Genomic DNA, 25596 nt, shown 5'->3' on the forward strand with positions numbered 1-25596 from the left:
AGCGTGCCTTTCAGGAATGTAAATGCCTAATCACTTCAAAAGAAGTATTGGCCCACTACAATCCAACACTACCGATTCGGTTAGCATGTGATGCGTCTCCCTACGGCATCGGAGCGGTGCTGTCACACAAATTCCCTGACGGTTCAGAGAGGCCAATAGCCTTTGTGTCACGCTCGTTAACCTCAGCCGAGCGTTACTACGCCCAGATTGACAGGGAGGCCCTCAGCCTGGTGTGGGGGGTGAAGAAGTTCAATCACTATCTGCACGGGCAGAAATTCACCCTACTGACTGATCATCAGCTCCTGGTCTCCATTTTTTACCCAAAGAAGGGCGTTCCGGTGATGACGGCGCAACGGCTGCAAAGATGGTCACTTTTTCTAGGGGCACATCAGTACGACATAGAGTACAAGGGTACGAAACAGCATGGAAACGCTGATGGGCTGTCGTGCCTACCGTTGCCTGCGGTAGAGGAAGCACCTGCAGTGGACCCTGTTGAGATATTCCATGCGACCATAGTCGAATGTCTACCTGTTACAAACTCAAGTATAGAGAAGGAAACCCGAAATGACCCGACACTCTCTCGGGTCTATGATTTGATGGTGAAGGGATGGCCAGCACATGGCGACTCACTGTTGCCAGCATTCTCGCCAAGGAGAAAACAGCTGTCAGTGTGCCGGGGGACCTTGATGTGTGGATCCCGAGTGGTAATTCCACCCAAGTTGAGAGATAGAGTGCTCAATGAGCTTCATGAGGGTCATCTGGGAGGGGTTAAAATGAAGAGCCTAGCCAGGGCGTTTGTGTGGTGGCCAGGAATCGATAAAGAAATCGAGGATATGACCAAGAGATGCACAGGATGCCAGAAGGTCCAAAACGCTCCACCACAGGCCCCGCTACATCCATGGGAGTGGCCCTCATCTCCATGGCAACGGGTACACATTGATTTTGCTGGCCCATTTATGGACTCAATGTTCCTAATCGCTGTGGACGCCCATTCGAAATGGCTAGAGGTCATCAAAATGTCCTCCACCACCACGGAGAAAACTATTGCAGTCCTACGGACCATCTTCGCCAGGAATGGCTTGCCAGAACAGATTTGCTCTGACAATGGGCCACAGTTTGTGTCAGAGGATTTCCGGAGATTTCTGAGGAATAATGGGGTGAAGCATTACACATCTGCCCCATATCATCCAGCCACAAATGGATTGGTTGAGAGGTTTGTTCAGACCTTTAAAAAGGCCATAAAGGCAATGCATAATGACGACATACCACTGCAACACAAGGTGGATAATTTCTTGTTTGCTTACCGGAATGCGACACATGCAGTCACCAACCAAGCTCCAGCCATAATGTTCTTCAACCGAAGGCTAAGATGTCACCTGGATTTGCTCAAACCAAACATAAGACGAGATGTTGAGGATAAGCAATTCCAGCACATAAATGAGAAGCCAACCAGGAGCTTCAAGATAGGGCAACCAGTCTTGGCCCGCGACTACCGAACAGAAAAATGGCAGCCAGGAACGATATGCACACAGCAGGGACCACTAATGTACACAATGGACGTTGGAGAGAGCATCGTGAGACGCCATGCTGACCAGATTCTAGAGTCACTGGAACAAGCCAAACTCATACCACGAGGAGGTGCACCTGGTAATCAACCCGAAGTACAGATTGCGTCTACCTCAGAAGCAGTGGTATTGGAAGCTGACGAACCAACCAATGACAATGAGCCAGAATCAACTCCGCCGCAAGCACAGGATACTTGAGAAAGGCGCTATCCAGTCAGGATCAGGAAGCCTCCTCAAAGACTGAACTTATAAATGATTATTTCAGTTGATGTATATAGTACAGAGAAAATTGTAATTGTAATTAGTAATTATTTAGTTGTTAAATGAATGTTATGTACTGTTTATCTAAAAGGGGAGGAATTGTTGTGTATGTGCCTTTAAGAGAAGAACTGATTCTATACTGCAGTACCGGCAGTGACCACCCCTGTATATAAAGCCATAGCAGGCTTCTGTATTTCAGTCTTGAATTACTCCCTGTTCAGTAAATACCTGTTTTATTGTTCTCCTGCAGTCTGAGCATTATTGATCCTCGGACATTACAGTCCCCATCATACACTCCCAGGACAGGTACAGCATGGGTTGGATACAGAGTAAAGCTCCCTCTACACTGTTCCATCAAACACTCCCAGGGCAGGTACAGCACGGGGTCAGATACAGAGTAAAGCTCCCTCTGCACTGTCCCATCAAACACTCCCAGGGCAGGTACAGCATGGGTTAGATACAGAGTAAAGCTCCCTCTACACTGTATTTATCCCTCCTGTGTCAGCTATGGCTCAGTGGGTCGCACCCTCCCACCTCTGACTCAGAAGTTTGTGATTTCAAGTCCTACTCCCGAGACTTGAGCACATAATCCAGGCTGCCACTCCTGTATAGAACTGAGATATTGCTGCATTGTCAGAGAGGCAGTAGTGATGGAGCGCTGCACTGTCGGAGGGGCAGTACTGAGGGAGCGCTGCACTGTCAGAGGGGCAGTACTGAGGGAGCGCCACACTGTCAGAGGGGCAGTACTGAGGGAGTGCCGCACTGTCAGAGGGGCAGTACTGAGGGAGCGCTGCACTGTCAGAGGGGCAGTACTGAGGGAGCGCTGCACTGTCGGAGGGGCAGTACTGAGGGAGCGCTGCACTGTCGGAGGGGCAGTACTGAGGGAGCGCTGCACTGTCGGAGGGGCAGTACTGAGGGAGCGCTGCACTGTCGGAGGGGCAGTACTGAGGGAGTGCTGCACTGTCGGAGGGGCAGTACTGAGGGAGCGCCGCACTGTCGGAGGGGCAGTACGGAGGGAGCGCCGCACTGTCGGAGGGGCAGTACTGAGGGAGTGCTGCACTGTCGGAGCGGCGGTACTGAGGGAGCGCCGCATTGTCGGAGGGGCAGTACTTAGGGAGCACTGCACTGTCGGAGGGTCAGTACTGAGGGAGCACCGCACTGTCGGAGGGGCATTATTAGAGAGCGCCGCACTGTTGGAGGGGCAGTACTGAGGGAGCACCGCACTGTCGAATTGGCGGTACTGAGGGAGCGCCGCACTGTAGGAGGGGCAGTACTGAGGGTGCGCTGCACTGTCGGAGGGTCAGTACTGAGGGAGCGCTGCACTGTCGGAGGGGCAGTACTGAGGGAGCGCTGCACTGTCGGAGGGGCAGTACTGAGGGAGCTTTGCACTGTCGGAGGGGCAGCACTGACGGAGCGCTGCACTGTCGGAGTGGCAGTACTGAGGGAGCGCCGCAGTGTCGGAGGCCCAGTACGGAGGGAGCGCTGCAATGTCAGAGGGCCAGTCCTGAGGGAGCGCTGCACTGTCGGAGAAGCAGTACTGAGGGAGTGCTGCACTGTCAGAGGGGCAGTACTGAGGGAGCACCGCGCTGTCGGAGGGGCAGTACTGAGGGTGCGCCGCACTGTCCGAGTGTCAGTACTGAGGGAGCGCTGCACTGTCGGAGGGGCAGTACTGAGGGAGCGCCGCACTGTCGAAGGGTCAGTACTGAGGGAGCGCCGCACTGTCGGAGGGACAGTACTGAGGGAGCGCTGCACTGCCGGAGGGGCAGTACTGAGGGAGCGCCGCACTGTCGGAGGGGCAGTACTGAGGGAGCGCTGCACTGTCGGAGGGGCAGTACTGAGGGAGCGCTGCACTGTCGGAGGGGCAGTACTGAGGGAGCTTTGCACTGTCGGATGGGCAGCACTGACGGAGCGCTGCACTGTCCGAGGGTCAGTACTGAGGGAGCGCCGCAGTGTCGGAGGCCCAGTACGGAGGGAGCGCTGCAATGTCAGTGGGCCAGTCCTGAGGGAGCGCTGCACTGTCGGAGAAGCAGTACTGAGGGAGTGCTGCACTGTCAGAGGGGCAGTACTGAGGGAGCACCGCGCTGTCGGAGGGGCAGTACTGAGGGTGCGCCGCACTGTCCGAGGGTCAGTACTGAGGGAGCGCTGCACTGTCGGAGGGGCAGTACTGAGGGAGCGCCGCACTGTCGAAGGGTCAGTACTGAGGGAGCACCGCACTGTCGGAGGGACAGTACTGAGGGAGCGCTGCACTGCCGGAGGGGCAGTACTGAGGGAGCGCCGCACTGTCGGAGGGGCAGTACTGAGGGAGCGCTGCACTGTCGGAGGGGCAGTACTGAGGGAGCGCTGCACTGTCGGAGGGGCAGTACTGAGGGAGTGCTGCACTGTCGGAGGGGCAGTACTGAGGGAGCGCAGCACTGTCGGAGGGGCAGTACTGAGGGAGTGCTGCACTGTCGGAGGGGCGGTACTGAGGGAGCGCCGCACTGTCGGAGGGGCAGTACTGAGGGAGTGCTGCACTGTCGGAGGGTCAGTACTGAGGGTGCACCGCACTGTCGGAGGGGCATTACTGAGAGAGCGCCGCACTGTCGGAGGGGCAGTACTGAGGGAGCACCGCACTGTCGAATTGGCGGTACTGAGGGCGCGCCGCACTGTCGGAGGGGCAGTACTGAGGGAGAACCGCACTGTCGAATTGGCGGTACTGAGGGAGCGCTGCACTGTCGGAGGGGCAGTACTGAGGGTGCGCTGCACTGTCGGAGGGTCAGTACTGAGGGAGCGCTGCACTGTCGGAGGGGCAGTACTGAGGGAGCTTTGCACTGTCGGAGGGGCAGTACTGACGGAGCGCTGCACTGTCGGAGTGGCAGTACTGAGGGAGCGCCGCACTGTCAGAGGCCCAGTACCGAGGGAGCGCTGCAATGTCGGAGGGGCAGTCCTGAGGGAGCGCCGCACTGTTGGAGAAGCAGTACTGAGGGAGCTCTGCACTGTCGGAGGGTCAGTACTGAGGGAGTGCTGCACTGTCAGAGGGGCAGTACTGAGGGAGCGCCATACTTTCGGAGGGGCAGTACTGAGGGAGCGCCGCACTGTCAGATGGCCAGTACTGAGGGAGTGCTGCACTATTGAAGCATCAGTACTGAGGGTGTGCTGCACTGTCAGAGCGGCTGTACTGAGGGAGTGCTGCACCATTGAAGCATCAGTACTGAGGGAGTGCTGCACTGTCGGAGAGGCAGTACTGAGGGACACTGCACTGTTGGAGGGGTATTACTGAAGGAGCGCTGCACTGTTGGAGGGGCAGTACTGAGGGAGTGCTGCACTGTCAGAGATGCCATATTTCGGATGAGACTTTAAACTGCTCTCTCAGGTGGACGTAACGATCCCATGGCCACTATTGGAAGAAGAGCGGGGTAGTTCTCCCCTGTGTCCAGGAACAATATCCTGCAACCAACATCATTACAATCAGATGATCTGGTCATCATCACATTGCTGTTTGTGGGAGCTTGCTGTGCGCAAACTTGCTGTCACATTTCCTACATTACAACAATGACTACACTTCAAAAGTATTTGATTGGCTGTAAAGCACGTTGGGATGTCCTGAGGTCATGAAAGGCACTGCAGAAATGACAGGAGCATAAATAACACACAGAAGGAGATAATGACCCAGAATTTCAGGTCGGGGGCTTCCCGTGGGTGTAAGCCCCCATCCTGCACTTACCTACCGCGACAGCTCTTGAGATGTGAGCCCCCATGGAATTGCGATCCTCCAACTGCCGGTGCGCAGTGCTTGCGTATCCCAGGGGCGCAGTTAGTTCGAAGCGTCCCCTGGGATCACGTGGGCCATGGAGTGCCAATGGTAGCAGGGAATGCCCTTTCATAAAATTGACAGGAAGAGCTGTCAAACCTATAAATACTATAAGCCCCAAAACATCACTAAATCTTCAAATAAATAAAAAAAAAACATCACATTTTAAAAATCTATATATATAAAGCAGTTGGTTTGTCTGTCCATCTGTCTGTATGTCTGTCTGTATGTCTGTCTCTCCGCCGTACACTCAAAAGTTATAGAGCGTACCTACACATATGTTATATCAAAAGAAAGCTGATGATCAGGGGAGTGTCAGAGGCATATTTCCTTTTTGGTCAGACAAAAATTGTTCGGACAGTATACAAAAAACATTCAAAAATCCGCTCATTAGCGGTTGACCAATCCTACCGCTCATTAGCGTTGAGTGACGTGATGGTTGACCAATCCTACAGTTCAGTGACCTGATGGTTGACCAATCGGTGCATCACGGGCGGGACCTAATCCTGCAGCCTCCCGAAACCTTGCCGCCACTTTTTCCCCTGCTTTTCCTCAACAGCGAGCGGGGCAGCTGCGTCGGCCCGCCGGAGCAGGAGGTGAGTTGGGGGTCACTCGGGCCGGGCCTCACAACCGCTCGGCCTGAGACACAGAGCGGGGGAGCGGCAGCAGCCAGCCATCAACCGCGTGGCCCTCTAAACTGCCCTGGCAACGCCGGGCCTCCCCAACTAGTAAACTATAAATTACATGAAATAACTATTTAAAACAATAATTTAAATTTTTGAAAAAATTAATTACATTTTCTAACGAGGCTAAAAATAAACTTACCTTTCTTTAAAGTATTTAAAAATAATAAACCTGTGGAAAAAATGTTTTAATTTTAATTAATTCACCACTTACCTCGTAAAAAGCAGGCCTTGTGACTGCTTTTTAAATGTGTAACTCCTGGAGACTTACCTTACTGGGAAAACCTGCAAAAAAAACGTAAGTTCAATGCAAACGCGCTGCCTCTCCGGCGCACGCGTTCGACTTCTGAACCCCTTCTTTCAGGGGAATGGAAGTGCCGGTTTCCCACGCAGGCGCAGTGTGTGCACGAAACCGGCACTTCCATTGGGCTTACGGGTGAGTACCCTGTGCGCACTCACCCGTGGAGATCCGAATTTCTGGGCCATTAGCACAGTTGAGCAAAAACTCGGTCGAAGGGGTAGGTTTCAAGGAGCGTCTTAAAGGAGGAGGGAGAGGTGGAGAGGTTCAGGGAGGGAATTCCAGAGCTTAGGGCCCCAGCAGCTGAAGGCATGCCCACCAGTGGTGGAGCGATAGAAATGGTGGATGCTCAGGAGATCAGAATTGGAGGAGCGCAGATACCTCGGAGGCCACGGAGGAATTTGAACACGAGGATGTGAATTTTTAAAGTTGAGATGTTGCCGGACCGGGAGCCAGTGTAGGTCAGCGAGCACAGCATAGGGTGATGGGTGAATGGGTCTTGGTGCGAGTTAGGATCCCGGGGAAGCTGAGTTTTAGATGAGCGGATGGTTACGGAGGGTGGAAGGTGGGAGGCCGGTCAGGAGAGGGTTGGAAGAGTGGAGTCTGGAGGGGTGAAATGGCTGGGCTGAGGGTTTCAGCAGCACATGAGCTGAGGCAGGGGCGGAGATGGGTTCCTCTCCCTGACTTGCCTCTTCCTCTCTGTTCCAGCGGGAGTCGGGATCGGAGTGAGAGCAAGAGCCGGAGCCGGGATCGGAGTGAGAGCAGGAGTCGGAGCCGGGATCGGAGTGAGAGCAGGAGTCGGAGCCGGGATCGGAGTGAGAGCAGGAGTCGGAGTCGGGATCGGAGTGAGAGCAGGAGTCGGAGTCGGGATCGGAGTGAGAGCAGGAGTCGGAGTCGGGATCGGAGTGAGAGCAGGAGTCGCAGCCGAGAACCCAGCAGTAGGTATGTCATTCCCTGCCCTCCGACATCACTTCCTGTCCTCTGACATCATTTCCTGTCTTTGTACGACACTTCCTTTCCTTCTTGTCCTCGTACATCACTTCCTGTCTCTTCTCTCAGTCCCTCTCCCTCAGGGAAATATCTGTACACTGACTGGTGTCTCTCAGGGAGATATCTGTACATTGACTGGTGACTCTCAGTTCCTCTCTCTCAGGGAGATATCTGTACACTGACTGGTGTCTCTCAGTCCCTCTCCCTCAGGGAGATATCTGTACACTGACTGGTGCCTCTCAGTCCCTCTCTCTCAGGGAGATATTTGTACACTGACTGGTGTCTCTCAGGGAGATATCTGTACATTGACTGGTGACTCTCAGTTCCTCTCTCTCAGGGAGATATCTGTACACTGGCTGGTGTCTCTCAGTCCCCTCTCCCTCAGGGAGGTATCTGTACACTGACTGGTGTCTCTCAGTCCCTCTCCCTCAGGGAGATATCTGTACACTGACTGGTGTCTCTCAGTCCCTCTCTCTCTCAGGGAGATAGCGGTACGCTGACTAGTGTCTCTCAGTCCCCTCTCCCTCAGGGAGATATCTCTACACTGACAGGTGTCTCTCAGTCCCCTCTCCCTCAGGGAGATAGCTGTACACTGACTGGTGTCTCTCAGTCTCTCTCTCTCAGGGAGATATCTGTACATTGACTGGTGTGTCTCAGTCCCTCTCACTCAGGGAGATATCTGTACACTGACTGGTGTCTCTCAGTCCTCTCCCTCAGGGAGATATCTGTACACTGACTGGTGTCTCTCAGTCCCTCTCTCTCAGGGAGATATCTGTACACTGACTGGTGTCTCTCAGTCCTCTCCCTCTGGGAGATAGCTGTACACTGACTGGTGTCTCTCTGTCCTGTCTTTTTTGCTCAGATGTCAGTTGCTCTGCATGCACGACCTCCAACCCCTACTTTTTTCCTTCCCTCTCTCCGCAGTGACAGTCATGAGAGGAGACACGGGAAAGACCACCACCGGCATCGGAGGAGGAGTCATGAGCGACGGAGACGGCGTTCCCGGAGGCACGGCCGGAGAGGGCATCGCAGCTGGTGCAGGGGTCACCGGCATTCTCGCCGAAGATCTCACAGGTGTGGCCAGGCATGGGATTTGCTACTTATGTGATGCGCTCATCAAGCAATTGCACTCTGACTGACCTCACCCTGAGAGTTTGCTCACCATGCAATTGCACTCTGGCTGACCTCACCCTGCAGCATTTGCTCACTGTACAATTGCACTCTGACTGACCTCACCCTGCAGCGTTTGCTCACTGTACAACTGCACTCTGACTGACCTCACCCTGCAGTGTTTGCTCACCATGCAATTGCACTCTGACTGACCTCACACTGAGAGTTTGCTCACCATGCAATTGCAGTCTGACTGACCTCACCCTACCGTGTTTGCTCACTATGCAATTGCACTCTAACTGACCTCCCCCTGCAGAGTTTGCTCACCATGCAATTGCACTCTGACTGACCTCACCCTGGAGAGTTTTCTCACCCAGCGATTCAACTCTGACTGACATCAACCAGTGCAACACTCTCAAGTAAATTCAACTCTGATTCACCTCAGCCTATGCAACAAACTCACCAAGCAAATCAGTTTTCACTGACCTCACCCTGTTGAGTTTACTCACCCAGCAATTAAACTCTGGCTGTCCTCACCCTGCAGAGTTTGCTCACCAAACAATTGAACTCTGACTGATCTGATCCTGCACAACTCTCCCAACAAGCAATTGAACTCTGACTGACCTCAGCCTGCGTCACTCTCCCGGCAAACAATTGAATTCTGACTGACCTCATCCTGCGCCACTCTCCCAACAAGCAATTGAACTCTGACTGACCTCAGCCTGCGTCATTCTCCCGGCAAACAATTGAACTCTGACTTACTTCATCCTGCGCCACTCTCACAACAAGCAATTGAACTCTGACTGACCTCAGCCTGCGTCACTCACCCAGCAACCAATTGAACTCTGACTGACCTCACCCTGCGCCACTCTCCCAACAAACAATTGAACTCTGACTGACCTCATCCTGCGCCACTCTCCCAACAATCAATTGAACTCTGACTGACCTCATCCTGCGCCACTCTCCCAACAAACAATTGAACTCTGACAGACTTCATCCTGCGCCACACTCTCAACCATTTGGTCTGAGGCTCTGATCGTTTCTGTGTGGAGTGGGGGAAGGGGGGATTCGGGAGAACACGAGAGAGGCAGCGTCTGGGCCCTGGGATGAAACGGCAAGATGGTTATAACATAAGTAGAAACAATACAGTCATAGAATCATAGAAATCATAGAAATTTACAGCACAGAAGGAGGCCATTTGGCCCATCTTGTCCATGCCAGCCGACAAAGAGCTATCCACCCTAATCCCACTTTCCAGCTCTTGGCCCATAGCCCTGTAGGTTACGGCACTTCAAGTGCATATCCAAGTACTTTTTAAATGTGATGAGTGTCTCTCCCTCGACCACCCTTTCAGGCAGTGAGTTCCAGACCCCCACCACCCTCTGGGTGAAAAAAAATCTCCTCAAATCCCCTCTAAACCTTCTACCAATTATTTTAAATCTATCGCCCCTGGTTATTGACCTCTCTGCTAAGGGAAATAGGTCCTTCCTATCCGCTCTATCTAGGCCCCTCATAATGTTATACACCTCAATTAGGTCTCCCCTCAGCCTCCTCTGTTCCAAAGAAAACAACCCCAGCCTATCCAATTTTTCCTCATAGCTAAAATTCCCCAGCCCATGCAACATCCTCGTAAATCTCCTCTGCACCCTCTCTAGTGCAATCACATCCTTCCTGTAATGTGGTGACCAGAACTGCACGCAGTATTCTAGCTGCGGCCTAACTAGTGTTTTATACAGTTCAAGCATAACCCCCCTGCTCTTACATTCTCTGCCTTGGCTAATAAAGGCAAGTATCCCGTGTGCCTTCTTAACCACCTTATCTACCTGTCCTGCTACCTTCAGTGATCTGTGGACATGCACTCCAAGGTCCCTCTGATCCTCTGCACTTCTCAGTGTCCTACCATTTATTGTGTATTCCCTTGCCTTGTTAGCCCTCCCCAAATGCATTACCTCACACTTCTCTGGATTGAATTCCATTTGCCACTGTTCTGCCCACCTGGCCAGTCCATTGATATCTTCCTGCAGTCTGCAGCTTCCTTCTTCATTATCAACCACGCGGCCAATTTTCTTATCATCTGCAAACTTCTGAATCATACTTCCGACATTCAAGTCCAAATCATTGAATAAAATAAGGAAACTTAAGGCATCAATGACCATGTGGTCAGTCAGAGTTTAATTGTTTGAGTGAGCAGGTTGCTCAGGGTAAGGACAGTCAGAGTCCCCTTGCCTTTAGGTCGGGTTTGAGGCCCTCCTCAGACACTCCAATCTGAGGAGAGTCTTGGTGCTGACACTAACACTAGCTTCACCAAGCAATTTAACTCTGATTGACCCGACCTTGCGTGACTCCCTCGCAAATCCATTGAGCTCTGATTGGCCACACCTTGCACAGAGAACTCTTGTTCAAGCAGTGAGGTTGTCATTGACCTCACACCGCAGAGTTACCTCACCAAGCAATTAAACTCTGACTGACCTTACCCTGGGCAAACTGCTCACTCAAACAATTGAACTCTGACTGACCACATGGGCAGTAGTGCCTTATGTTTCCTTACTTTATTCATTCATGTGGGCATCGCTGGCAAGACCCGCATTTATTGCCCATCCCTAATTGCCCTTGAGAAGGTGGTGGTGATCCGCCTTCTTGAACTGCTGTAGTCCGTGTGGTGAAGGTGCTCCCACAGTGCTGTTAGGTCGGGAGTTCTATGATTTTGACCCAGCGACGATGAAGGAACGGCGATATATTTCCAAGTCAGGATGGTGTGTGTGACTTAGAGAGGAACTTGGAGGTGATGGTGTTCCCATGTGCCGCATCTGGAATACTGCATACAGTTTTGGTGTCCATACTTAAGAAAAGACATACTTGTTCTCGAGTCAGTACAAAGAAGGTTCACTCGGTTAATCCCGGGGATGAGGGGGTGGTCATATGAGGAGAGGTTGAGTAGATTGGGACTCTACTCATTGGAGTTCAGAAGAATGAGAGGCGATCTTATTGAAACATATAAGATTGTGAAGGGGCTTGATCGGGTGGATGCGGTGAGGATGTTCCCAATGATGGGTGAAACTAGAACTAGGGGGCATAATCTTAAAATAAGGGGCTGCTCATTCAAAACTGAGATGAGGAGAAACTTCTTCACTCAGAGGGTGGTAGGTTTGTGGAATTTGCTGCCCCAGAAAGCTGTGGAAGCTACATCATTAAATAAATTTAAAACAGAAATAGATAGTTTCCTAGAAGTAAAGGGAATTAAGGATTACGGGGAGCGGGCAGGAAATTGGACATGAGTCTGGGTTTGGAATGGTCATGGCCCTGTGGGTAGTGGAGTGGACCCAGGGGCCGTGTCACCTTGTTCTGCTCCTACTGTGTTCTAATTCTGTTAGATTTCAGGAGATGGTTTTATTCCTGTTCCTGGCTGGGGTGGAGATCGCCTTTACAGAAGGTAAGTACTGTAGAAAATATAGGGACAGAGTGATCTCCTGGAAGAATTTCGATCGCCTAGATGGGTCGGAGAGGAATTTCCCAGATTTTTTTCTCCCAAATTGGCCATGGGGTCTTTATCTGGTTTTTCGCCTCTCCCAGGAGATCACATGGGTTCGGGTGGATGCAGAGTGATAGAAGATTTGAGGTTAGGATCAGATCAGCCATGATCTTATTGAATGGTGGAGCAGGCTCGAGGGGCCGATTGGCCTACTCCTGCTCCTATTTCTTATGTTCTTATGTTCTTATGTGCCTTGTCCTTCTAGGTGGTAGGGGTTGCGAATTTGGGAGGTGCTGCCGAAGAAGCCTTGGCGAGTTGCTGCAGTGCATCTTGTAGATGGTGCACACTGCAGCCACGGTGCACTGGTGGTGGAGGGAGGGAATGTTTAAGATTGTGGATGGGGTGCCAATCAAGCGGGCTGCTTTATCCTGAATGGTGTCGAGCTTCTTGAGTGTTGTTGGAGCTGCACTCAACCAGGCAAGTGGAGAGTATTCCATCACACTCCTGACTTGTGCCTTGTAGATGGTGGAAAGGCTTTGGGGAGTCAGGAGGTGAGACACTTGCTGCAGAATACCCAGCCTCTGACCTGCTCTTGTTGCCACAGTATTTATGTGGCTGGTCCAGTTAAGTTTCTGGCCAATAGATCTAAGTATTGGCACTGGGCTGCCAGAAAGTCACGATCAGTAGGATGCGCACAACCTGAGAGCGGGTCTACGAAAGGCGCTGATCCATCTCAGGATCTCAAAAGCTATTCTACTGCTCCAGGGAGCACAGGACATGCGGTCCACCCTCAGCCATCTGGCTCAGGTGGGTAACGCGACTCCGATTGTCTTTCAGGCACCGTCGATCCCGCAGTCGGAGTTGGAGCCCATTCTCCAGGGGGAGGCGCCCCAGCAGGTGAGGGCCAAGTATTACACGAAGCCTCCCCTGCCCACCTTATTAAATGCGTGGTCACCGCGAGGGCAACAGGGCCAGTCTGAATACTCACCTCCGCACAGGTGCAACACTTGAACTCTGACTGACCTCATGCTGCACAGCTCCCTCACCCATACAATTAACCTCTGACTGACCTCACCTTGCACAGTTCCTTCACCAAAGAATTGAACTCTGACTGACCTTACCCTGTGTGGCTTGCTCCCTCAAACAATTGAACTCTGACTGACCCCACTCTGCACAACTCCCGCACCCATACAATTGAACTCTGACTGACCTCACCTTACACAGTTCCTTCACCAAAGAATTGAACTCTGACTGACCTTACCCTGTGCGGCTTGCTCACCCATACAATTGAACTCTGACTGACCTTACCCTATGCAGTTTGCTCACTCAAACAATTGAACTCTGACTGACCTTACCCTGTGCGGCTTGCTCACCCATACAATTGAACTCTGACTGACCTTACCCTATGCAGTTTGCTCACTCAAACAATTGAACTCTGACTGACCTTACCCTGTGCGGCTTGCTCATTCAAACAATTGAACACTGACTGACCTTACCCTGTGCGGCTTGCTCACACAAACAATTGAACTCTGACTGACCCCACTCTGCACAGCTCCCTCGCCCATACAATTGAACTCTGACTGACCTCACCCTGTGTGGCTTGCTCACGCATACAATTGAACTCTGACTGACCCCACTCTGCACAGCTCCCTCGCCCATACAATTGAACTCTGACTGACCCCACTCTGCACAGTTCCTTAATCAAACAATTGAACTCTGACTGACCTTACCCTATGCAGTTTGCTCACTCAAACAATTGAACACTGACTGACCTTACCCTGTGCGGCTTGCTCACTCAAACAATTGAACACTGACTGACCTTACCCTGTGCGGCTTGCTCACTCAAACAATTGAACACTGACTGACCTTACCCTGAGCCACTCGTTCACTCAAACAATTGAACACTGACTGACCCCTGTAAGACGTTCTGATTGTCTGACAGTTTGTAGAGTTTGGACCCGTGAAGCAGACAGCACAAAACCCAATGGGCCAGAAGTTTGGGTCGGAGGCTGCCCGCGGGCGCAAGCCCCCAACCTGCACTTACATAGCGCGCCTGCCGTTGTGCTGTGGGCCCATGTGGGATTCCGATCCTGGGCCTCCTCCAGCTGCTGGTGCGCAGTGCTCGCATATCCCAGCGGCGCAGTTAGTTCGCAGCATCACCTGGGATCACGTGGGCCATGGGGAGCCAATCGGAGCAGGGAATCTCCATTCATAGATTTGACAGGAAGACCTGTCAATTCTATGAATAGAGATCGGCCCCAAAACCTAAGTAAAACTTCAAATAATTTGTTTTTGAATCACATTTTTAAATAACTATAAATTACATAAATGAACTAATTTAAACAAAAATGTAAATTTTTGAAAAAATTAATTAAAATTTGTAACAGGGCTAAAAATAAACTTACCTTTCTTTAAAGTAATTTAAATTGATAAACCTGTGGAAAAAATATATTAATTTTACTTAATAAATCTCTTACCTTGTTATAAGCAGGCCTTGTGCCTGCTTTTTCCACGCGCTGCTGCTAGGGACTTACCCTCACGGGGAAACCCGTAAAAATAAATCGGAAGTTCCAGGTCTACGTGCTGCCTCTCTGGCGCACGCATTTGACATCTAAACTCCTTCCTTCAAGGGAACGGAAGCTCCGGTTTCCAGCGCATGTGCAGTGCATGAGCAAAACCGGCACTTTCGTTGGCCCTACGGGTGAGTACCCAGCGAGTACATAGAGACATAGAAACATAGAAGATAGGAGCAGAAGTAGGCCAATCGGCCCTTGAGCCTGCTCCGCCATTCAATGAGATCATGGCTGATCATCAAAACTCAGTACCCTGTCCCTGCTTTCTCCCCATATCCCTTGATCCCTTTAGCCTTAAGAAATATATCTAACTCCTTCTTGAATATATTTAATGAATTGGCCTCAACTCCAACATTCGATGGAATCTGGATCAGTACCCATGGATTGGAGGGTAGCTAATGTTACCCCACTGTTCAAAAAAGGTGTTAGAGAGAAAACGAGGAATTACAGACTGGTAAGCCGGACATCGGTAGTGGGGAAAATGCTAGAGTCCATTATAAAAGATGTAATAGCAGAGCACTTGGAAAACAGTGACAGGATCGGACAAAGTCAACATGGATTTACAAAAGGTAAATCGTGCTTGACTAATCTACTGGAATTTTTTGAGGATGTAACTGGTAAAATGGATAAGGGAGAACCAGTGGATGTGGTGTATTTGGACTTTCAGAAGGCTTTTGATAAGGTCCCGCATAAGAGATTAGCGTGTAAAGTTAAGGCACATGGGATTGGGGGCAAGGTATTGACTTGGATAGAGAACTGGTTGGCAACAGAAAGCAGAGAGTTGGAATAAACGGGTCTTTTTCCGAGTGGCAGGCAGTGACTAGTGGGGTACCGCAGGGATCGGTCCTTGGACCCCAGCTATTCACAATATATATTAATGATCTAGACAAGAGAACTAGATGTAATATCTCCAAGTTTGCAGATGACACAGAGCTGTGTGGGCGTGTGTGCTGTGAGGAGGATGCCGAGAAACTCCAGGATGATTTGGACAGGTTGGGTGATGGGGCAGAAGCATGGCAGATGCAATATAACGTGGATAAATGCGAGGATATCCACTTTGGTGGCAAAAACAGGAAGGCAGATTATTATCTGAATGGCAATAGATTGGGAGAAGGGGAAGTACAACGAGACCTGGGTGTCGTTGTGCACCAGTCGCTGAAGGTAAGCATGCAGGTGCAGCAGGCGGTTAAGAAGGCAAATGGTATGTTGGCCTTCATAGCGAGAGGGTTTGTGTACAGGAACAAGGATGTCTTGCTGCAGTTGCAATTCTCTACTACAGGAGGCACTAGAGGCCAATTCACTAAATATATTCAAGAAGGAGTTGGATATATTTCTTAAGGCTAAAGGGATCAAGGGGTATGGGGAGAAAGCAGGGACAGGGTACTGAATTTGGATGATCAACCATGATCGCATTGAATGGCGGAGCAGGCTCGAGGGGCTGAATGGCCTACTCCTGCTCCTATCTTCTATGTTTCTATGTTTCTATGCCTTCTGTGGCAGAGAATTCCACAGGTTCACCACTCTCTGGGTGAACAAATTCCTCCTCATCTCAGTCCTAAATGGCTTACCCCTTATCCTTAGACTGTGACCCCTGGTTCTGGACTCCCCCGCCATCGGGAACATCCTTCCTGCATCTAGTTTGTAAGGTCCGGTTAGAATTTTATAAGTTTCAATGAGATCCCCTCTCATTCTTCTAAACTCCAGCGAGTATAACCCCAATCGACCCAATCTCTCCTCATACGTCATTCCTGCCATCCCAGGTATCAGTCTGGTGAACCTTCGCTGCACTCTCTCCATGGCAAGAACATCCTTCCTCAGGTAAGGTGTCCAAAACTGCACACAATACTCAAGGTGCGGTCTCACCAAGGCCCTGTACAACTGCAGCAAGACATCCTTGCTCCTGTACTCGAACCCTCTCACTACGAAGGCCAACATACCATTTGCCTTCTTAACCGCCTGCTGCACCTGCATGCTTACCTTCAGCGACTGGCGCACAAGGACTCCCAGATCTCGTTGCTTTTCCCCTTTTCCCAATCTATTGCCGTTCAGATAATAATCTGCCTTCCTGTTTCTGCCACCAAAGTGGATAACCTCACATTTATCCACATTATACTGCATCTGCCATGCTTCTGCCCAATCACCCACCCTGTCCAAATCGTACTGGATTTTCTCGGCATCCTCCTCACATCACACACGCCCACCCAGCTTTGTGTCGTCTGCAAACTTGGAGATATTACATGTAGTTCCCTCGTCTAGATCATTTATACATATTGTGAAAAGCTGGGGTCCTAGCACCGATCCCTGCGGTACCCCACTAGTCACTGCCTGCCACTCAGAAAAAGACCCGTTTATTCCAACTCCTTGCTTTCTGTCTGCCAACCAGTTCTCTATCCAATCAATACTTTGCCCCCAATCCAATGTGCCTTAACTTTACACGCCAATCTCTTATGCGGGACCTTATCGAAAGCCTTCTGAAAGTCCAAATACACCACATCCACTGCTTCTCCCTTATCTATTCTACCAGTTACATCCTCAAAAAAATCCAATTGATTAGTCAAGCACGATTTACCTTTTGTAAATCCATGTTGACTTTGTCCGATCCTGTCACTGTTTTCCAAGTGCTCTGCTATTACATCTTTTATAATGGACTCCAGCATTTTCCCCACTACCGATGTCAGGCTCACCAGTCCTAGAGGATGGGGGAGAATTTTACAAAGCGAGGTCTTACAGGGCCGGTAGCCAATGTAGGTTGGCGAGCAGCATGGGGTGACGGGTGAGCGGGACTCGGTGCGAGTTACAGTACCGGGCGAACAGGAGTATTGTATGAGATGAGGTTAATGAATCTTGTTGACAGAGCCAGTCGTGCAATGACAGTGATGCCCAGCCCCCAGATTGCAACACGCTTCCAGTGCATCTGCGTTCCGGTTAATATTCATGATCGGTGGGTCATTGTAATGTTAAAAGCCCCTCCAATACCTTTAAACCCTCATCCGCACCTGCCCCATCTCCGCTCATCACCCCTCCCCCTCTATCCCAGGTTCTTCTGACATATTTCACTGCTGTCTCCTCCTTGTCCAGGGACCGCTCTTGGAATAGGAGCCCGGAGGAGCGGGACGCATGCACTGTGTTGTGTCTGCAGTTCTCCGGACATATCAGAAGCAGGGACCTGGAGGACTTCTTCACCTCAGTGGGAAAGGTAAGAGGGTCCTGGGTTAGGAACATGCGAGCGAAGCTGTACCTGCCCTGGGAGGGTTTGATGGGACAGTGTAGAAGGAGCTTTACTCTGTATCTAATCCGTGCTGTACCTGCCCTGAGATTGTTTGATGGGACAGTGCAGAAGGAGCTTTATTCAGTATCTAACCCGTGCTGTACCTGCCCTGGGAGTGTTTGACGGGACAGTGTAGAGGGAGCTTTACTCTGTATCTAACCCGTGCTGTACCTGCCCTGGGAGTGTTTGATGGGACAGTTTAGAGGGAGCTTTACTCTGTATCTAACCCGTGCTGTACCTGCCCTGGGAGTGTTTGATGGGACAGTGTAGAGGGAGCTTTCCTCTGTATCTAACCCGTGCTGTACCTGCCCTGGGAGTGTTTGATGGGACAGTGTAGAGGGAGCTTTACTCTGTATCTAACCTGTGCTGTACCTGGCCTGGAAGTTTTTGATGGGACAGTGTAGAGGGAGCTTTACTCTGTATCTAACTCCGTGCTGTTCCTGCCCTGGGAGTGTTTGATGGGACAGTTTAGAGGCGGCTTTACTCTGGTTCTAACCCATGCTGTACATGCCCTGGGAGTTGTAATGATATCAGCAAATAGTGATGGTATTTGCCTGTTTGATTATGATGCCTTACCAGCATATTTGCCTGCTTGATTATTTATGCCTGACCAGCAGAGGGCATGTGACAGAGGCAGAGTTGAGTTTTAGTTTCGTTTTAGATGGATCTTTAAGATGGTGTCTCCTGTAATGCTGTTAACTGAGTTGAACATACTTTAGATAAAAGGACATCTCTTTCATGAATGTGTCGTCATTGAACCCACATACAAATCAATACATGGTGTCAGAAGTCAGAAGTGATTGAAAGAGATGAAGAGGAAAAATCTGAAGTTAAATCAGCTCTCCACATATTAGCAAGCCAAAAGAGAACATCGTTACTTACCATTGGAGAATAGCTAACGAAGTGAAAAATGGAAGGTTTACACCCACCGGCGAAGCTTCAGTTGACAGGTAATGCGGCTGAAAATTGGAGAAGGTTCAAACAACGTTTGGAGTTGTATTTAGCGGCAATCGGAGCTGACGAGAAAAGTGAAAAAATGAAAGCGTCAGTGTTCTTACATATCGTGGGTGATGAAGCGCTGGATGTGTATAATAACTTCACATTCGCTGCTGATGGAGACAAAATGAAGCTGGATAAAATAATGGAACAGTTTGAGGCCTACTGCATACCGAAACATAACGTGACGTTTGAGAGGCACAGATTTTTCACATGTGTACAGAAAATGGGAGAGACTATTGATCAGTATGTGACTGAACTGAGAAACCGAAGCAAAACATGTGAATTTTGGGGACTGACAGACTCGCTGATAAAAGACAGACTGGTGTGTGGTATTCCAGATAATGGTCTAAGGGAAAGACTGCTAAGAGAGCAAGATCTAGACCTGGGAAAAGCCATAGCACTGTGTAGGGCTACAGAGACTGTGAAGTCACAGGCAAAAGAGCTATTCAGTGACAGTAGCTGCAACGTGGATGCAGTGAGAATGAACGGACACAAACTGTTTAACAAAAAGAGCGCCAATGTGAAAAAAGAGGCATGGCCAGCGAACAAAAATGAAAGGGGCAATCGAAAGTCATGTAGTCGATGCGGTACACAGCATCCACCAAGAAAGTGTCCAGCATATGGTAAAACATGCAATAGTTGCAACGAAAACAACCATTATGCCCGTTGCTGTAAGAACCAAGCGCAACAAAGCAAGGTCCATGCAGTAGATGAAAGCGAGATAGAGGAGCTCTATGTAGATGTTGTGTCTGAAAACAAAAAAGAAGAAAGAGACTGGATGTTGACACTAAAAGTGAATGACATACACATTCCATTTAAATTGGATACTGGAGCACAAGTTAATGTGATATCAGAGACTGATTTTAAGAAAATTAAACCCAGACCAAAGATACATGGAATAAAAGTGAAAGTGACAGGATACTCAGGTACTGATATACCAGTGAAAGGAAGATGCATTGTCAAAGTGACACACAAGGACAGAGAGCACACGCTAGCATTAATCGTGGTGCCGAAGGATGTGCAAGCCATACTAGGTTTAATAGCCTGTGAGAGGCTGAACCTGGTAAAGAGAGTCCTCGTTGTGAAAAGCGAAGGAGAGACAGTCTATGATGAACTCATGAAAGAGTACAATGACCTATTTCAGGGTCTAGGCTGCCTTCCAGGAGAACACACGATCAGAGTAGATAAAAGTATGCCAACGGTCATACATCCATGCAGAAAAGTTCCGTTTGCTCTTCAAAAGCAACTGAAGGCAGAGTTGGACAGGATGGAAAGCCTGAACGTGATTCAGAAGATAGATGAGCCAACTGAGTGCGTGAGTTCCCTCGTCGTTGTGGACAAAAAGAATGGAAAGCTCAGAATTTGCCTGGATCCAAGAGATCTAAACAGAGCAACAAAGAGAGAGCACTTCAAGCTTCCTACACGTGAGGAAATCATGTCACAGTTTGCAAATGCAAAGTATTTCAGCAAGTTAGATGCATCATCAGGATTTTGGCAGATGAAATTGGACGAAGCAAGTTCAAGACTGTGCACATTCAACAGTCCATTTGGCAGATACAGATTCCTAAGGTTACCATTTGGCATTGCCTCAGCTCCTGAAGTGTATCACAAAACTATCCATATGATCTATGAGCACCCGGACGGAGTTGATACATCAATGGATGACATCATAGTATGGGGAACCACGAGAACTGAGCATGACGAGAGACTGAAAAAAGTGCTGGAAGCAACAAGGAAAACAAACCTGAAGCTGAATAGAGAGAAATGCCAGCTCGGGGTGACAGAACTGACATTCGTGGGAGATATCCTTAGCAGTGAGGGCATCAGACCAGATCCCAGAAAGGTGTCCGCCATTGAGAATATGCCAAAGCCACAATGCAAAAAGGACGTGCAGAGGTTTAATGGAATGATCAACTACATGGGTAAATTCATATCCAACCTCTCAGAAAAGATGGCGCCACTGAGAAGACTAACTGAAAAGAACATAGAATGGGAATGGAATCATGAGCATGAGAAGTCATGGAGCGATCTAAAGAAACTGCTCACAGAGGAACCAGTTCTGAGGTTTTATGACCCAGCGAGACCCATCAAGATATCATCAGATGCATCACAGAGTGGGCTCGGTGCCGTTCCTCTGCAAAAATATGACTACTGGCAACCTATTGCATATGCATCATGCTCAATGACAGACGCGGAGACGCGATATGCTCAAATAGAAAAGGAGCTGCTCAGCATCACATACGCCTGTGAAAGATTTCACCAGTTTGTGTCAGGACAAGCAATCAGTGTAGAGACTGACCATAAGCCCTTGATTGCATTGTTCCAAAAGCCACTTAATAGCTGTCCGCTTAGAATACAAAGAATGATGATCAGGCTGCAACGCTATACACTGAATGTTGCGTACACACCGGGTAAGCTAATGTATACAGCAGACACGTTGTCCAGAGCTGTTGACCCAAGTGAGCCCGCAAACACCAAAATGGATGAAAAAGTGAACGCCTACGTGGACATGATCACAAGTGCACTGCCCATAGCAGATGCAAAAATGGAGCTGATAAAGACTGAGACAAACAAAGATGAAACAATGAGACGACTGAGGAAAAGCATCTTGGATGGATGGCCCAACATGAAGCAAGACTGCTCACCTGACATGGCAGAGTACTGGAACTGCAGGGCGGAACTATCAATAGTCGAAGACATCATCTACAAAGGAAGTAAAATAGTTATCCCAAAGAGTCTGAGAAAAGAGATGCTAAAAAGGATCCATGGAGGACATCTGGGAATCGAAAAGTGTAAGAAAAGAGCACGAGAGGTGATGTACTGGCCACGAATCAACCAAGATGTGACAAATGAGATGTCAAACTGCACAATATGCCTGAAATATCAAGCTAGCAATCCGGTAGAACCACTAAAGCCACACCCAGCACCAGACAGACCTTACCAGAAGGTAGGCGCTGACCTATTCGTATGTCAAGGGAAGGACTAACTTGTAGTCACAGACTATTACTCCCTGTATCCAGAGGTTTGTAGACTGTGCACCACCACTGCAGATGCTGTGATAACATGTATGAAAGCCATATTCTCCAGACATGGCGTGGCAAGCGAGGTCTTCACAGACAACGGACCCCAGTTTTACAATGCAAGTTTCCGACACATTGCCAAAGAGTGGGACTTTGTCCACACAACGTCAAGTGCTCACTATCCACAGTCCAATGGTCTAGTGGAAAAATCGGTCCAGACAGTGAAAAGACTGATGTACAAGGCAAAAGACAGTGGAACTGACTTCCACCAGAGCATGCTTGTATACCGCACAAGGCCGCTCGAGTGTGGTTAGTCACCAGACCAACTCCTTATGGGATGTCTGCTAAGGTCAAACCTACCCATCCCGGAGAACCTCCTGAAAACAAAAGATGGGGAGAAGGTGAGGAAGTTCAAAGAACAACAGAAAGAAAAGCAAAAGTACTACTATGACAGAGGAACACAAAACCTACCTGAACTCCACACTGGTGACCAAGTAAGGTTCAAAGACAAAACAAACATATGGACTCAGAAGGAAACTGTCCTGAGTGAAGTTCAACCAAGATCATACACCATTCAGACAGATGAGGGTGCTTTTCTGCGAAGAAATCGTCGAGATCTTCTCATGGGACCAGCCACAGCAGGTCAAAAGACTGATAATGTTGAACAACCTGATCACACAGCTGAGAAACCATCATCTGAGGCAACAACTCAGATTCAAGGACAATCAATCAGAAAATCCTCAAGACACATGAAGCCTCCTGAGAGACTCATTGAGCAAATTTAAGGACTATTGTTATAGAAGGAAGTAATGTTATCTTATTCTTTCTTCAAGTTCTAGTGTATTGACATATTTCATGTGAACACACAAAGCAAGGTGAAAAAACTTTGATCATGATAATGATAATGTAAGTTCATTAATTGTTACAGTTAATATGCAGAGTAATACAAAGAAAACATGTTGTTAGATAAAAGTAAAATACTTTTGTTTTAAGAAAGGGAGATGTAATGATATCAGCAAATAGTGATGGTATTTGCCTGTTTGATTATGATGCCTTACCAGCATATTTGCCTGCTTGATTATTTATGCCTGACCAGCAGAGGGCATGTGACAGAGGCAGAGTTGAGTTTTAGTTTCATTTTTGATGGATCTCTAAGATGGTGTCTCCTGTAATGCTGTTAACTGAGTTGAACATACTTTAGTTAAAAAGACATCTCTTTCATGAATGTGTCGTCATTGAACCCACATACAAATCAATGCAGGAGTGATTGATGGGACATTGTAGAGGGAGCTTTACTCTGTGTCGAACCCGTGCTGTACTTGCCCTGGGAGTGTTTGATGGGACATTGTAGAGGGAGCTTTACTCTGTATCTAACCCGTGCTGTACCTGCCCTGGGAGTGTTTGATGGGACAGTGTAGAGGGAGCTTTACTCTGTATCTAACCCGTGCTGTACCTGCCTTGGGAGTGTTTGATGGGACTGTTTAGAGGCAGCTTTACTCTGTGTCGAACCCGTGCTGTACCTGCCCTGGGAGTGTTTGATGGGACAGTGTAGAGGGAGCTTTACTCTGTATCTAACCCGTGCTGTACCTGCCCTGGGAGTGTTTGATGGGACAGTGTAGAGGGAGCTTTACTCTGTATCTAACCCGTGCTGTACCTGCCCTGGGAGTGTTTGATGGGACATTGTAGAGGGAGCTTTACTCTGTATCTAACCCCGTGCTGTACCTGCCCTGGGTGTGTTTGATGGGGACAGTGTAGAGGCAGCTTTACTCTGTGTCGAACCCGTGCTGTACCTGCCCTGGGAGTGTTTGATGGGACAGTGTAGAGGGAGCTTTACTCTGTATCTAACCCGTGCTGTACCTGCCCTGGGAGTGTTTGATGGGACAGTGTAGATGGAGCTTTACTCTGTATCTAACCTGTGCTGTACCTGCCCTGGGAGTGTTTGATGGGACAGTGTAGAGGGAGCTTTACTCTGTATCTAACCCGTGCTATACCTGCCCTGGAAATGTTTGATGGGACAGTTTAGAGGGAGCTTTACTCTGTATCTAACCCGTGCTGTACCTGCCCTGGGAGTGTTTGATGGGACAGTGCAGAGGGAGCTTTACTCTGTATCTAACCCGTGCTGTACCTGCCCTGGGAGTGTTTGATGGGACAGTGTAGAGGGAGCTTTACTCTGTATCTAACCCGTGCTGTACCTGCCCTGGGAGTGTTTGATGGGGACAGTGTAGAGGGAGCTTTACTCTGTATCTAACCCGTGCTGTACCTGCCCTGGGAGTGTTTGATGGGACAGTGTAGAGGAAGCTTTACTCTGTATCTAACCCGTGCTGTACCTGCCCTGGGAGTGTTTGATGGGACAGTGTAGAGGAAGCTTTACTCTGTATCTAACCCGTGCTGTACCTGCCCTGGGAGTGTTTGATGGGACAATGTAGAGGGAGCTTTACTCTGTATCTAACCCGTGCTGTACCTGCCCTGGGAGTGTTTGATGGGACAGTGTAGAGGAAGCTTTACTCTGTATCTAACCCGTGCTGTACCCGCCCTGGCAGTGTTCGTTGGGTCAATGTAGAGTGAGATTTACTTGGTATCTGTAGAAGCATTGGTTTGGGATGCAAGCTATCTTTCCATTCTATTAACGACCTGTCCTCTCTGAATCCTTGGTAGGTTCGAGATGTGAAGATCATATCAGACCGGAGCTCACGCAGGTCAAAGGGCATTGCTTACGTCGAGTTCTATGAGATCAAATCTGTTGCCTTGGCCATCGGTCTCTCGGGACAGAGGCTGCTGGGAGTTCCCATCATCGTCCAGGCCTCCCAGGTATGTTCGCTTGCTGAACTCGCCTTCCCCTGCCAGTCACTGTGGGAGGGGCAGGACAGTGGGAGCGCCGCACTGTCGGAGGGGCAGGACAGAGGGAGCCCTGCGCTGTTGGAGGGGCAGTACTGAGGGAGCGCTGAACTGTTGGAGGGGCAGTACTGAGGGAGTGCTGCACTGTCGGAGGGGCAGTACTGAGGGAGCCCTGCGCTGTTGGAGGGGCAGTACTGAGGGAGCGCTGAACTGTCGGAGGGCCAGTACTGAGGGAGCGCCGCACAGTCGGAGGGGCAGGACAGTGGGAGCGCTGCAATGTTGGAGGGGCAGTACTGAGGGAGCGTTGCACTGTCGGAGGGGCAGTACTGAGGGAGCGCTGAACTGTCGGAGGGGCATTACTGAGGGAGCGTTGCACTGTCGGAGGGGCGGTACTGAGGGTGCGCTGCACTGTCGGAGGGGCAGTACTGAGGGAGCGCTGCACTGTTGGAGGGGCAGTACTGAGGGAGCGCCGCACTGTCGGAGGGGCGGGACAGAGGGAGCGCTGCACTGTCGGAGGGGCAGTACTGAGGGAGTGCAGCACTGTCGGAGGGACAGTACTGAGTGAGCGCTGCACTGTCGGAGGGGCAGTAATGATGGAGTGCAGCACTGTGGGAGGAGAAGTACTGAAGGAGCGCTACACTGTTGGAGGAGCAGTACTGAGGGAGCGCTACACTGTCGGAGCGGCAGTACTGAGGGAGCGCCGCACTGTCGGAGGGGCAGGACAGAGGGAGTGCTGCA

The 25596-nt window shown here is 49.9% G+C and overlaps 1 protein-coding gene across 1 annotated transcript in view; it reads left to right on the plus strand.

Annotated features, from left to right (window-relative positions):
- LOC147118175 (RNA-binding protein 39-like) overlaps positions 1–25596 on the plus strand; it is a 105399-nt gene that overhangs the window by 14876 nt on the left and 64927 nt on the right. Inside the window, exons 2-5 of the mRNA XM_085983671.1 lie at positions 13001–13060; positions 14106–14158; positions 17815–17932; positions 24679–24831. Of these exons, the coding sequence (XP_085839797.1) occupies positions 13001–13060; positions 14106–14158; positions 17815–17932; positions 24679–24831 (384 nt within the window). The remainder of the gene's footprint in view (positions 1–13000; positions 13061–14105; positions 14159–17814; positions 17933–24678; positions 24832–25596) is intronic.

This window comes from Somniosus microcephalus, chromosome 4 (genome assembly GCF_052327205.1).
Source record: "Somniosus microcephalus isolate GS21.2 chromosome 4, FLI_Smic_1.0, whole genome shotgun sequence".
NCBI classification, from domain to species: Eukaryota; Metazoa; Chordata; class Chondrichthyes; order Squaliformes; family Somniosidae; genus Somniosus; species Somniosus microcephalus.